Source organism: Geotrypetes seraphini, chromosome 9 (genome assembly GCF_902459505.1).
Source record: "Geotrypetes seraphini chromosome 9, aGeoSer1.1, whole genome shotgun sequence".
Lineage (NCBI taxonomy): Eukaryota > Metazoa > Chordata > Amphibia > Gymnophiona > Dermophiidae > Geotrypetes > Geotrypetes seraphini.
In genome coordinates this window covers 12,317,026-12,331,579 of record NC_047092.1, presented here as the reverse complement: position 1 = coordinate 12,331,579, position 14,554 = coordinate 12,317,026, and the positions used below count along the sequence as shown (strand labels likewise).

At 43.0% G+C, this 14,554-nt stretch overlaps 1 protein-coding gene across 2 annotated transcripts in view; it reads left to right on the top strand.

Annotated features, from left to right (window-relative positions):
- Positions 1–14,554, top strand: part of PLXNA4 (plexin A4) — a 1,110,463-nt gene that overhangs the window by 1,030,567 nt on the left and 65,342 nt on the right. For both annotated transcript variants that reach the window (XM_033958729.1, XM_033958728.1), the window contains exon 28: positions 14,133–14,323. In XM_033958729.1, coding sequence (XP_033814620.1) covers positions 14,133–14,323 — 191 coding nt within the window. The remainder of the gene's footprint in view (positions 1–14,132; positions 14,324–14,554) is intronic.

Genomic DNA, 14,554 nt, shown 5'->3' with positions numbered 1-14,554 from the left:
CAAAAATTCCAGGCAGCGCATTCCAAAGCTTGAAGCATTTTTAACTGGCATGTTGGCAGATGAAACAGCAGTCATTCTGTTGAGTGTTCCTTTAAGAGAACGGTACAGGCACTGTCTTAAGAGAATCCAGGCTGTGCTTCCTCTCGTGACACAGATAAGCTGCTAAGCCTTATTAATATGAGTACGTTGAAATGTTTTTGCTCTCTCACTAAAAGACACGATGACCTTTCCAAAAATATTTCCACCGACTCCTTGTTCTTTTCGACTCGTGGGGGAGAAAAGTTGGAAGGCCGGCGCTAATCATTCATGTTGCTGAACGAGCTGAATGAACCTGACACTGATCCAGTAATTATGATGGGACTCGGCAAGCATTAACATTGCTCTTCAAGACACCGCGAGCGTCGTCAGAGATGCTGCTGCTTGTTAATAACCATATAACATACACCATTAAGCATGATTAAACAGTGCAGCATTGTAATTAGTCATATTAATTTTTGCCAGCTAAGTATTATAATAAGAACCCTGTTTCCATAAGGCCTTTAAAAGATACCATAGTGTATATTGCCCAGTGGTTAACATTGCTCTCAGTCAAGTTGGGTGCTTGGGTTTAACTTTCAGATCAAGTTCTTCCCCTACAACTTGAGCAGAACAGAGTTTGTTATTAAAGCCACAGCACCTCCGATTCTATTAATTGCGGCCAAATCTGAGTGTCATCTACTCAATTGGAGCACAACAAAGAAAAATGGGGAGGCCCAATGATCCACAGTAGAAACAATCCACTGATGAAAACAAAAACTGTGGATACAGATGTTCTGGAGATAATTTATTAAACACCGACATATAAAACCATGAAAATTCAATGAAAAAAGTACAATGCTAAAAAATACTGTGATAAAAATCCAACCGGACCCTACACGGTCCGTGTTTCAGCGAACACGCCTTCCTCAGGGGTCCAATGGTTTGCAAACTCACATATAAAGAATTGGACTGAAAACAGTCTATTGTCTTTAAACATATGAGCAAAGAACATCGCAGACAAATGCATTTTTTTGCTCCTTCAGCTTGTCTGCGGTGTTCTTTGCTCACTTGTTTAAAGACAATAGACTGTTTTCAGTCCAATTCGTTATATGTGAGGTTGCAAACCATTGGACCCCTGAGGAAGGCGTGTTCGCCGAAACACGGACCGTGTAGGGTCTGGTTGGATTTTTATCACAGTATTTTTTAGCATTGTACTTTTTTCATTGAATTTTCATGGTTTTATATGTCAGTGTGTAATAAATTATCTCCAGAACATCTGTATCCACAGTTTTTGTTTTTGTTTTCATCTACTCAATTGGTCCTTCATAGAAACCGGAGATACGTTGGCAAATATGGTCCATCTATTCTGTGCGCATTAACTCATACCACAGATTTATCTCTTCACTCCAATTCTCAAAATTAGCAGAGAACTAGTTTTTAGAAAAATGTCTGTGTTTCTACTATGAACAACAAAAAAAGAGGCAATATACTCCACCCAAAAGTCAGCAAAGACTAACTACAAAATTGTGGAGCAGGTATGTGTTTTCTTAATAAAATCTGAAAAGCTCATCCTTCTGTTATTTTAACATTCATATTTAATTATGCTGACTAAATCTGTCTCACAAAAAAAAATTCAAATCATGTCATAATTATATCGGAAATTGGAAAGACCTCCGTCCAGTTCCTCTAACTCAACTCACAAACTGATCTACTCAATGGGTGGGGGGATTTTTTCCAATCAATGGGGGTTTTTTTTCTACTCATTGGGTGTTTATTTCAATGATTGAAAAAAAAACAAAAAACCCCACCCATCGAGTAGATCAGCTTGCGCTGCTCTATAGCAAGTTGGGTTAGAGCAGGGGTGTCAAAGTCCCTCTTCGAGGTCCACAATCCATTCGGGTTTTCAGGATTTCCCCAATGAATATGCATGAGATCTATTAGCATATAATGAAAGCAGTGCATGCAAATAGATCTCATGCATATGCATTGGGGAAATCCTGAAAACCCGAATGGATTGTGGCCCTCGAGGAGGGACTGTGACACCCCTGGGTTAGAGGAGCCGGAGGTCTTTCCAATCTCCGATATAATTATGACATGATTTGAATTTTTGGGGTGAGACAGATTTAGTCAGCACATTTAAATGTGAGTGTTAAGATAACAGAAGGATGAATTTTTGAGATTTTATAACGAAAGCACATACCTGCTCCACGTTTTTGTAGATTGTGTTTCTACTACGACCATTCGTGGGCTTATCAGCATTTTCCAGTTCATAATCCTTTGGATTTGTCTTGGCCCAATCTTTCTTTCTCTCTCTCTCTTTCTCTCTTTCATAGTAACATAGTAGATGACAGCAGATAAAGGCCCAAATGGTCTATCCAGTCTGCCCAACCTGATTCAATTTAAATTTTTTCTTCTTAGCTATTTCTGGGCAAGAATCCAAAGCTCTACCCGGTACTGTGTTTGGGTTCCAACTGCCAAAATCTCTGTCAAAACCTACTCCAGCCCATCTACACCCTCCCAGCCATTGAAGCCCTCCCAGCCCATCCTCCACCAAATGGCCATACACAGACACAGACAGTTCAAGTCTGCCCAATATTATTTTCTGATTCTAGATCCCCTGTGTTCATCCCAAGCTTCTTTGAACTCCGTCACCGTTTTCCTCTCCACCACAGATAAGAATAGAGGTAGAGGTAAGTTATAAAATTAGTCAGGGACCACTGTTTCAGGCAATAGGCCTGATGGGCCGCCGCGGGTGCGGACCGCTGAGCAAGATGGACCTATGGTCTGCCTCAGCGGAGGCAAGCTTTCTTATGTTCTCTTACCTCTCTCGGGAGCGCATTCCAGACATCCACCACCCTCTCCGTAAGGTAGTATTTCCTTACATTGATTTTAAAAAGGATTTCCACCAATTAAATGGATTCACCTTTGCAGACAGCCTGTCCCTTTTGAAACTTCCTACAGCATCACAGCAGGGAAAAGCACACAGAACTCTGGTCTCTGTATAGATGTAGATCGCCCTAAGTTGGGCATGCAAATTTCGGCATGCAGGACAGAAGCACCGGCAAATTAATGAGGTGACGAGATGTCAACCATAAATTATTGGAGTTAATTGGCTTCAACTTAGATTTGCATACCCACTATTCTAAAACATCTGGGCCTACATTTTTACACCGTGCAACCCAAAAGGAGGCGTGGCTGGGGGAGGGGCATAAGCGGGTCAGGGAGGTTCCCAGAAATTAGGCACAATGTTATAGAACATTTGAATTGTGCGCCCAACTGCTGTCAATTGGAATTGTGCTTAGCGGCGCCTAAAGTGGACTTAGGCATCGATAAGCGTCCTAACCTTAGGCGTGACCGATGTATGCCAGGGTTTTCTTAGCTTAAGTGAGTGCTACTAAGTCCCAAAAAGGAGCTTACATGAAACCCCCTCCCATGATCTGCTCCCTAACTACACCTACTTTTTGGTAGGCACCTTGGACTCAACGCCTACCTCAAAGTGGTAGATGCCTACCATCTAATTAAGTGCAATTTACATCAATTACAAGGTACTAATTGTTAATTATTGATGCCAATTAAGCCTTATAATTAACTGGGTCTTTTACTAAGGTGTGGTAGCCGATTTAGCACACTAAACGCTAATGCAACCATAGGATATAACAGACGTGTTAGCTAGCGTTTAGCGCGTGCTAATTTTTAGCATGCGCTAAATCGGCTACTGCACCTTAGTAAAAGGACCCCTAAGTTAAGTGCCAAGACCTGGAACAACCTCCCGACTGACATTAGGATGGAAACATTCTACAACAGATTCTGAAAAAAAATTAAAAACTCTCTTCCTTGAGAGCGTACACAGTATAGACAAGTAGCTCAATATATCTAGTATCACTAAATTCCATACTTAACTCAAATGTTATACCAGTACAGTCATTGAACCTCAATTCCTCCCTTCCCCATTACTCTGCTCATAACTCGCTTCTCTTCAAACTGCTATAATATAATGTAGCTTATAGATTCTATAATTCCTTATATTGTAGGTCGCCTTGAACCTAATTAGGTATAGTGCGACTCAGAAATATTGGCGACGGGACAAAAGTGCATGAGACATTGCAGCGCCGACAGTTTGGCGCAAGACCCCAGCACGCCACCTATAAAGTGACTTTTAAAGAGCTCCGACGGGGGAACCCCCCCACTTTACTTCAGATTGTTTGTGCTGCGGTCCCCATCCCCACAAACCACCTGATTCAATCCACACAAGCCTTGAATTGTTTTATATTGAACTTATATTAAAGTATAAAAAGAAACAATATTCTGTACAATTGTCAATTTATAAATCAGCGTCTTCTCCCCACTCTCTCTTCCTATTTCCCTTCAGCGTCCTCAGCCCACTCTCTCTCCACTTTCCTTCAGCGCACGCACATAAAACAAAGCAAGTAATTTTATATCATTTTCATTCTATTCATTCATAGAAATTAAGGTCTAAATAATGCCAGTCACATAACAAAACATGATTTTACAAAAATAATTCCCTGCACAGTCAAGCCTGCAAGGATTACTAGATGTCTTTCAGCAGCTCCCCTCCCTCCCTCCCCTTACCTTCGTGGCCAAGTCAAAATGATATACCAACAATAAAATTTTAAAAACACAAAGCACACTATACGCAGAGAAAATGTTAATTATCATTTATATTCCGCAGGTTTTCAAAGAGGTCAAGGCAGATGACTTTATGCAATGTCACCTCAGTAACAACTATACAAAAATAGACAAATATACCCCCTCCCTTTTACTAAACCACGATAGCGTTTTTTAACGCAGGGAGCTGCGCTGAATGCCCCACGCTGCTCTCGACGCTCATAGGCTCCCTGCACTAAAAACCGCTATTGCGGTTTAGTAAAAGGGGGCCATAGTGCAAAATATAGACAACATATATAAATTCTCAAAACGGACACATTTTGATCACTAAATTGAAAATAAAATCATTTTTCCTACCTTTGTTTGGTAATTTCATCAGTCTCTGGTTGCACTTTATTCTTCTGACTGTGCATTCAATATTTCTTCCCTTCTTTCAGCCTCCTGTATGCTTCCTTTCCTCCAGACCTCATTCCCTCCAACTTTTTTTTGTTTCATCCTGCCCCCTTCTTTCTTCCTCTCTCCATGCCCCCTTTCTTTCTCTATGTCTGTCTTTCTCTCTCTCCGTGCCCCATTTTTTTCTTTCTTTCTTTGTTTCATCCTGCCCCCTTTCTTTCTTTCCGGCTCCCTGCCTCCCCTTTCTTTCTTTCTTTCTTCCTGCCCTCCCCATGCCACCGCCATTGGGAAACATGCTACTGCCACCGCCGCCGGGGAAAGGCTGCCACTGCAGCCATCGGGAACAGGCTGGCACCGAGTTCTCCCTCCCTGCTTTTCTTCCCTGCGGGGCCAACCAACTCTCGCCGCCTGATGCCAATTTTAATGTCGGAGAGGTCGTTCCAGGCCAGCCAGGCAGTGATTGGCTGGCCCAGAACGTCCTCTCTGACGTCAGAATTGAGAGTTGGTCATCACCGCTGGGAAGAAAAGCAGGGAGAACTCGGCGCCGGCTTGTTTCCGATGGTGCCAGTGGTAGCCTATTCCCCGGTGAGTGGCCAGCTGTGCACCCCCTTGGGGCATGCATCCGGGGTGGGGCGTGCACCCGGAGTGGACCGCCCCCCCTGCCCCTCCCTTGGTACACCACTGACAGGGGGACAAAGTTTGTCCCTGTCCCCGTCCTTGTTCCTGCCTCATCCCCACAGGCTCTTTCCCTGTCCCTGCCCTGTCCTTGCCCTGTGGCCTCTATCCTCTCCCCCCCCCCCCCCCCAATGGTTAACCACAGGTACTCGTCCCCATGACATTCTCTTGGTGGCGCAAGATCTTCAGTTGTTTAAAAGCCCCTGACACAGGCTGACATGTCGAAACATGTCAGACCAACAATTATAAGATTGAACTTATGGGTTTATTTATTATTTAAAAATGTATATACCTCATAAAAACTGCGGTTTACAAAATTACATGCATACATATTCAAAATGCTAAGCATGTTTAAACAAGACAAACACAATAAAACATTAACTAATGATATCATTGTTAAAATCTTCTTTTAAATTCATCCTGCAAGATGGAAAGACAAAATCCCATAAAAAAAAAATTGCCAGCTTTTATTTAATTGTGACATTATTTCTGTGTGAATAAAGGTGAAGGCTGCAGCTAGAGTGGATTCCTACCGTATTGAATTCTGGATTTATTTTGTGCAGGTAGATTTTTTCCTGAAGAATAAAGCAGGCAGATTTGTAGCAGCCCCCTCAAATGCAAATAAAAGTAGATGGTAGAAGATCATAGGTATTTTCTCCGTTTACACAGACGGTTTACTGACGAAAATAGCTATTTACACATGTAAGTGGCTTTGAAAATTATTCTCATAGTACATAATGGATTTTCTTATTCCTGACTGGCAGTCACTATCTTTTTTGTTACTTTATAAAAAAATTCTTCCTAGATGGCATAGTAATAGCATTTCTGTTCGTTTGCATTGGTTTCTATGTTCATTTCATTTGGCCTTTTTCAGTTCCTGTCTCACACATTTTAATGATTTTTAACCCACATTAGGACTTTTTAATGTGTGCAAATCGACTTAATGTGCACCAGTTCATAGGTTAATGTGAATTAATTTGATTATGCCTGCACTAAATATTTTAAGGTGTTCTAATGAACTGGATCTGTACTGACAAATACCTGACCCTAGTTGGTTGGTGAAGAAATAGCCTAAAGGTTATTGCAGTGGCCTGAGAACCAGGGGACCTCAGTTCAGTTCCCACCGCAGCCCCTTGTAACTGTGGCCCAGGTCCATTGCCCCAGGTACAGAAGAGGTACCTGCATTTAAACTGCTTTGATTATGACCAATAACAGGGGTTATATCAAAATCAGTTGCCAATTGTCTGAGATGTGTTAAATTTTTGCACATTGATACTAGTCTCAAGTTTAATTAGAAAATGACATGGGGACAGAGTTTGTCCCTGTCCCCGTCCTTGCTCCTGCCTCATCACATGCTCTCTCCCCATCCCGACCCTGCCCTGTGGCCTCTATTTGTGTAGAGCAGACCCTCAATGTTTGCGGGGAGCCGGCCCGTGAATAGGGACCGGCTCTGACCCACCCCACCTCTCTCCTACGTCCCTCCTGCGTCCCCATCCTTACCTGATGGTCTAGTGGCGACGCAGGGCAGGAGAGATCTTCCTACGCTCCTGCCCCTTGCAGAACCATCATGGATATATAGTTAAGGGGAAGGGTTAATCCGCTGGCTGAATTGGAGGGCAGATGGGAATACAGGACAATCAAGCCATTGTGACATCACTGATGAGGTTGGATCTTATTGGTGGAATGAGGCATTATGACATCACAATCTCAGCTCTGCTTCCCAAAGACTGAAACTCTTCACACTACCACTACTACTATGAATTATTTCTATAGCGCTACCAGACGTACGGAGCACTGTACAGAGTCACAAAGAAGACAGTCCCTGCTCCAAAGAGCTTACAATCTAAACAGACAAGACAGTCAAACCAGATGTCATGGATACAGTTAAGGGGAATGGTTAATCAGTTGGTTGGTTGGAGGGCAGAGGGGAGTACAGGACAATCAAGTCTTTGTGACATCACTGATGAGGTTGGCTCTTATTGGTGGAATGAGGCATTATGACATCACAATCTCAGCTCTGCTTCCCAAAGACTGAAACTCTTCACACTACCACTACTACTATGAATTATTTCTATAGCGCTACCAGACGCACGCAGCACTGCCCAGAGTCACAAAGAAGACAGTCCCTGATCGAAAGAGCTTACAATCTAAAAAGACAAACAAGATGTCATGGATACAGTTAAGGGGAACGGTTAATCAGGTGGCTGGGTTGGAGGGCAGAGGAGCAGGGTGAAGGATTGAAAGCTATATCAAAAATGTGGGTTTTCAGTCTGCTTTTAAACAAGGGAAGGGGCTTGACGGCAAAGCCGTTAAGCACTTGGGCCTGCTTCAGGTGAGGATATAAATAAAGTTCACACTGGCTCATTTAATGTCTTATTGATACGACTGGTTCATCAGGTCATTTTGAAGCTCTGAAACAAAAGGGCCTGATTACAGGCGCGTCGGTCTCGAAATTTCGACACATAAAGGATGATATTAATACACCACGATTCCTAGCCTAGCAGCAAGATTGATACCCCACTCGCACTTGGATCACCGCAGCGGCTTTTACAAGCTGAAAACAATCTCTCGAAACCCTGAGATGGAAACGGGAGACTGGGCTAGACGGGCCATTGGTCTGACCCGGGGTGACTATTCTTAAATTCTTATAAAAACCCAGGTTCACAAATCCTGCCTTTCTCTCTTACTTTCCTTCGCTCTGTTTCTTTTGTCATCTTGTTTATTTTCGGCGTCTTTTCTCCCGTCCTTCCTCTCTTGTTTATCGCCCCCCCCCCCCTAAATACTCATGTGAATGCGCATTTCTCTCTCCAGTGCGCCCTCTTACCTCCTGTGAAGAGACAGGGCTCAGTTCACCATGATTTATAGGAAATAGTCCTGTGCGCCCGCATTCAGATGATTGATTAGAATGGTTGTATCAGGCCAAAGGCATGGTGTATAGAACAGAACCTGAGACATATTTTCCAGTGCTTAACAAACAGCCAAGTGCAGCTTGAGACTAGAGAATTTGGTCAGAATTTATCTGTATCACTACTGTTTCATGATGTAGTCCGGAAACATGATTCTAAGTATTGCCATACTTGGACAGACCACAGGTGCATCGAGCCCAGAATCCTCCATCTAACCGAAAGAGTAGCAACATTCCAGAGCTGAGATTGTGATGTCATAATGCCTCATTCCACCAATGCCTAAGAGCCAATCTCACTAGTGATGTCACAATGGCTTGATTTTCCTATACTTGGCTCACATAAGAATTGCCACACTGGGACAGACTGAAGGTCCATTAAATCCTATTTCCAACAGTGGCCAACCCAAGTCCCAGGCAGAAACCCAAAGAGTAGCAACATTCCAGAGCTGAGACTGTGATGTCATAATGCCTCATTCCACCAATGCCTAAGAGCCAACCTCACCAGTGATGTCACAATGGCTTGATTTTCCTATACTTCGCTCACATAAGAATTGCCACACTGGGACAGACTGAAGGTCCATTAAGTCTAGTATCCTATTTCCAACAGTGGCCAACCCAAGTCCCAAGTCCCAGGCAGAAACCCAAAGAGTAGCAACATTCCAGAGCTGAGATTGTGATGTCATAATGCCTCATTCCACCAATGCCTAAGAGCCAACCTCACCAGTGATGTCACAATGACTTTATTGTCCTATACTTGGCTCACATGAAAACGTAAGAATTGCCACACGGTCTCGTCGGTAACCATGCTGAGGAAGGCTACTGTTGGAGTTTATTTTACTTCTGCTGTTTAAGCGTTTTGAATTACACTAACATGGGTAACAGAAAGGGGAAAGTAAGGACTTACCCCTCCGAGTCCTCTCCTCTTCCCCTTTCCACCATGGAGAGATTCGTAGTCCGAACAGCGAGTATCCCCGGAGCGGGTGCTGGCGAAAGGGGCGGCCTTACCCGAGCTCAATGTCACGCTGAGCCCGGAGGAGCGACTTCCACCCTCTGACCCAGGCATGGTGACGCTGCCGGAACAAGCGTTGAACACGCAGGCCATGATTGGCGCTGCGGATTTCTCAACGGAGGAGGGTCGTATCCGGAGCATGAGAGGAGAAACCAGTTTGCTGGGAGACAATATGGGAGCGAGTTTTGAGCTCCACCTGGATACTGAAGGTGCCGTAGGAGGCGCAGAGGAGAGGCACGGAGAGAGTTCCAGGTCTGAGAAATTTGGTCAGCGGCAGGATATTGGTGAGCAGCAAATTACACCTTTGGTTAAACCTCCCCATGTTACTTTAGACTCTATCTGGGACGCTGTAGCTCGCTTAGAGAAGATTTTCATTGGAAATAAGGCTTTGGTGGACAATTCCTTACAAGACTGTAAAACTGTACGTATTGTCATCCAGGAGGCAAAGAATTTTGAGCTTGAGAAAAAAGTAGAGGAAGTTCAACAACGTTTTAAGGATATAAAATCTAATACCTTGATTTATGGACAAGGTATGACTGGACTGAGGAATAAAATGGAGAATTATACCCGTAGGTTGAATCTGCGTTTTATCAATTTTCCTCAATCCAGGACTGTAGCCCCCATTGAACTGCTTAAGAAATATCTGATGGAAGTTCTGGGGGTCCCAAAGAAAACTGTGCCTCCATTTTCTCGAGTCTATTCAATGCCGGGGAAGAAACGACAATCTTCTTCCCAAGGAGAACTATCGATGGACAGTTTAACCCTTTCAGGACCATAAGGATCGTAGGCCAATTTTTGTGGTTTTGACGACATTTTTATGGTAAAAAGGGCTTGCAGATGCCAAAAAATTGATTTTTTTTGTGAAATATCATTATTTTTTTTTAAAAAAAATCACACTTCTGGCTTATGGACAGTGTGGCAAGTGAATCTTCTCGTCAATCTGGCAACGACGCTAATGAATGAATGTCGGAACCAATTTGTTTACATAAAGGCAGTATCATATGGAATCCGTACATATCAAATTTAGAACTGTAGACTATCCCAATCAAAATTTATAGGATTTTAAAGTTATGGGACAAATATGTCCCTTGGTCCTGAAAGGGCTACACGTAACACAACTATTAGAAACATCTTTGGAAGAAGAGTGTATAAGAGCCACACTCCTAGTTACATTTGTTTTTGAATCTGACAAGGACCGGGTGATGAGAATGTTTTTTTCGTAACTCTGATAAATTGTTTTTGGGAGGAAAAATTTGGGTTTTCCCTGATGTCTGTGTAGACACTCAGGAGAAAAGGAAGCAATTTTTGGCTCTACGATCCCAGGCGATAGCCCTGGGTGCTCATTTCTTTTTGCGTTTTCCTTGTAAATGTTTAACATTATACGAGTCAAATAGATATCTTTTCTTTGATCCCAAACAATTGGAGGCTTTTCTTGAGAATAAGCGTAAAATACAGGTCCAGGTATCGGGTCAGGGGGAAAGAGTATAATTATTATACTAATTATTAGTAAGTGGAAGATTGTAGTCGTTTAACTGGCGAGACGTTGTCATTGTCGATATTATTGATTTAATTAAGTTATTTTCTTTTTTCTGAGATGTGCCTCTTTTTCCTAATCCTCTCCCCAGCTTTAATTGAGGACTTATAGAGAAAGTTGCTATGAATATATTTGCTTTTTGAATTTCAATGGGAAATAATATTTAGTGGTTTGTTTTGTAATTAGCAATATGCTTTCTATTTCTTAATGCATTTTTATGTTGTATGTTTATTTAAAATTGCATAAATAAATAATAATAATAAAAAAAAAGAGTTGCCATACTGAGACAGACCGCAGGTCCATCAAGCCTGGTATCCTGTTTCCAACAGTGGCCAACCCAGATCCCGAGTACCAGCCAGAAACTCAAAGAGTAGCAACATTCCAGAGTTGAGATTGTGATGTCATAATGCCTCAATCCACTAATGCCTAAGAGCCAAACTCATCAGTGATGTCACAATGGCTTGATTGTCCTATATTGGCTCACATAAAGACATAAGAGTTGCCATACTGGGACAGACCGAAGGTCCATCAAGCCTGGTATCCTGTTTCCAACAGTGGCCAACCCAGATCCCGAGTACCAGCCAGAAACTCAAAGAGTAGCAACATTCCAGAGTTGAGATTGTGATGTCATAATGCCTCAATCCACTAATGCCTAAGAGCCAACCTCATCAGTGATGTCACAATGGCTTGATTGTCCTATATTGGCTCACATAAAGACATAAGAATTGCCATACTTGGAAAGACTGAAGGTCCATCAAGCCCAGTATCCTGTTTCCAACCGTGGCCAACCCAGATCCCGAGTACCAGCCAGAAACTCAAAGAGTAGCAACATTCCAGAGCTGAGATTGTGATGTCATAATGCCTCAATCCACCAATGCCTAAGAACCAAACTCATCAGTGATGTCACAATGGCTTGATTGTCCTATACTTGGCTCCCATAAGAACATAAGAATTGCCATACTTGGAAAGACTGAAGGTCCATCAAGCCCAGTATCCTGTTTTCAACAGTGGCCAACACAGGTCCCAAGTCCCTCGCTAGATCCCAAGTAGTAAAACAGATTTTACGCTGCTTATCCTAGGAATAAGCAGTGGATTTCCCCAAGCCATCTCAATAATGCGCCTCGTGGCAACCAATCTGGCGATCATCTTTAATCAAAAAAAAAATAAGTAGATGTTCTCATTGCCTTTAGGCCCAATTCAGTAAGTTTTCCAGTAGAGTCTTACATGCTAAAATTGTGAGATGGCAAGTACAGAAGATTGGTCTGGTTCTTACCGCAGCAGGGCAGCTAAGGTACAAATCCCCCTTCTCATATCACTTTCCTTTGTTCAGAGGGATGGGAAAACTGCACCTAGCTTGGATTTGGAGAAGCAAGAAATGAAATGTCAACAGTCTAGTTAATGGAGACCAGTTGGTGCTTAGAGCATCGAAAGGGTCGGGGAAGAAGCAGAAGTAGTGGGGTTGATAGTCAAAGCTGTTTAATGGGCCAGAACGGACTCCTGGCTGGTTAGATCACCTGTTCAAGGCTAAATGCTAATTTTAAGCAGTTAGTCGCTGAAAATAACCAATCGGGCCAAAATGAAAAATGACTATTTGGGGGGCCTTAAGTGCCAGGTTCACCGCAAAAATAGGACCTCATAAAGTCAGGTCTATCTTTATGTAATAACCCATAGCCAAATAAGTGTGGAATATTACACTGAACTGGCGATGTACTAGCCGGCTCCAGAAAGCTGGAAATTCATTGCCAGTGCCCAAACATGGCCCAGCGTTGAATTTCTGGGCATAATGCCAGTGGTGGTTATCAGGGGCAGCCCGGAATGCTGTCTTGTTTGGGGGGGGCAATACGCTCCGCCCTAGCCCCGGCAAAATCATACCCCAGCTTCAATTTAAAATGATCGGGCAGACACCGCGCAGGATCAGGAAGAGGGCCTGCCCCTGGAAGTCTTTATTCTACTTCCGGGGCAGGCCTGCTCCTTGAAGCTGCGTGGTGGCGGCTGCCCGATCATTTTAAGTTAAACCCTGGCAGTGTGGAGGGCGGGCATCAGTTTTTGGGGAGGCCATGGCCCCCATGGCCTCTCCTGTTCCGACGCCTTTGGTGGTCAGTAAAACTCTGATCACTGTTAACTAATCGCCCCCTTTTACAAAACCGTAGTGTGGTGTTTTAGTGCAAGCCCCGGTGGTGACAGCTCTGATGCTCATCGAATTCCTAGGAAGGAAAAGATAGTTTATACATCTGGAAAACTTTTGAATTCATGGACCGTAACGAGTTCAAAGAAATTGAGGCCAAAGGCATAAGAATCCCATACAAAATTTTGAAAGTGATACTTGTGCATTTAAATTGGGTTCTTTAGTCAGAACACTGCTGGGGTTTTTTTTTTTTTGTCAACCCTGCTGGGGGTTTTTTTTTTTGTCAACCCTGCTGTTTGGTAGAAGTGATTCCTTCTGTGTTTTTCATCTAGTTCTATAGAGAACCATTGCTAACTACAGAGGAGGGATTCCGGGTGGTTGATTGGGATATCTGGGTGGAAATCAGTAGATTTATATTGATATTACCGAGTGTCTGGGTTTGGAAGGGGTTTCCTTTTATTCTACTGTTTGTTCCAATCCAGCAACCTAGTAAAAATGGGGGAAGATGAAATTGTAGTAGGGTCTTTTATATAATGTATGGTGTGTTTATATTTTTTTTATGATGTATTTTGATTTATTGTTGTATAATTAGGCCTGTTGTACACATGTTGGACATAGACTCTGCCCGCAGAAAGACATGACCAAACTGGTATTACATTACACTGGTGGGAAGAGGGGCTTCCAGATTTCAAACCAATAGAGTTTGGTGATGCCTACATGTATTATGGTGGCTGATTTGGTACAAATACAGTTACAGATTACAAGGAGAGAAGAAAGTAGTCAGAAAAATTCTGAACAAAATGTTCTTCGATCCCATCAAGTTGACCATATTTGGAATCTATTTCAGAAAATATGATCCGGTACACAGGAAGTCCAGACAGTCTTCGCTCCCGCACCCCAATGATAACACCAGACCTGGAGAGCGGGGTCAAGGTGTGGCACCTAGTGAAGAACCATGAGCACGGAGACCAAAAGGAAGGTGACCGGGGTAGCAAAATGGTGTCCGAAATCTACCTGACTAGACTGCTTGCCACCAAGGTAAATGGTTTATTTTGCAAAGGGAGAACAATTTCTGAGTTACGTGGTAACTTCATAAATGATGTCAGAGGAAAGGATCCGTCCATAGAGATAAATGAGCATCTACATGCATTTCCATATACATCCTAACCCGGCTCTTTACTCCCCCATGATCTCTCAACTCTTCCTTCCACTGTCCTTCATATCTGTTCCAAATATGTTGAAAATATAGACTCCGCCACCTCATTCCAG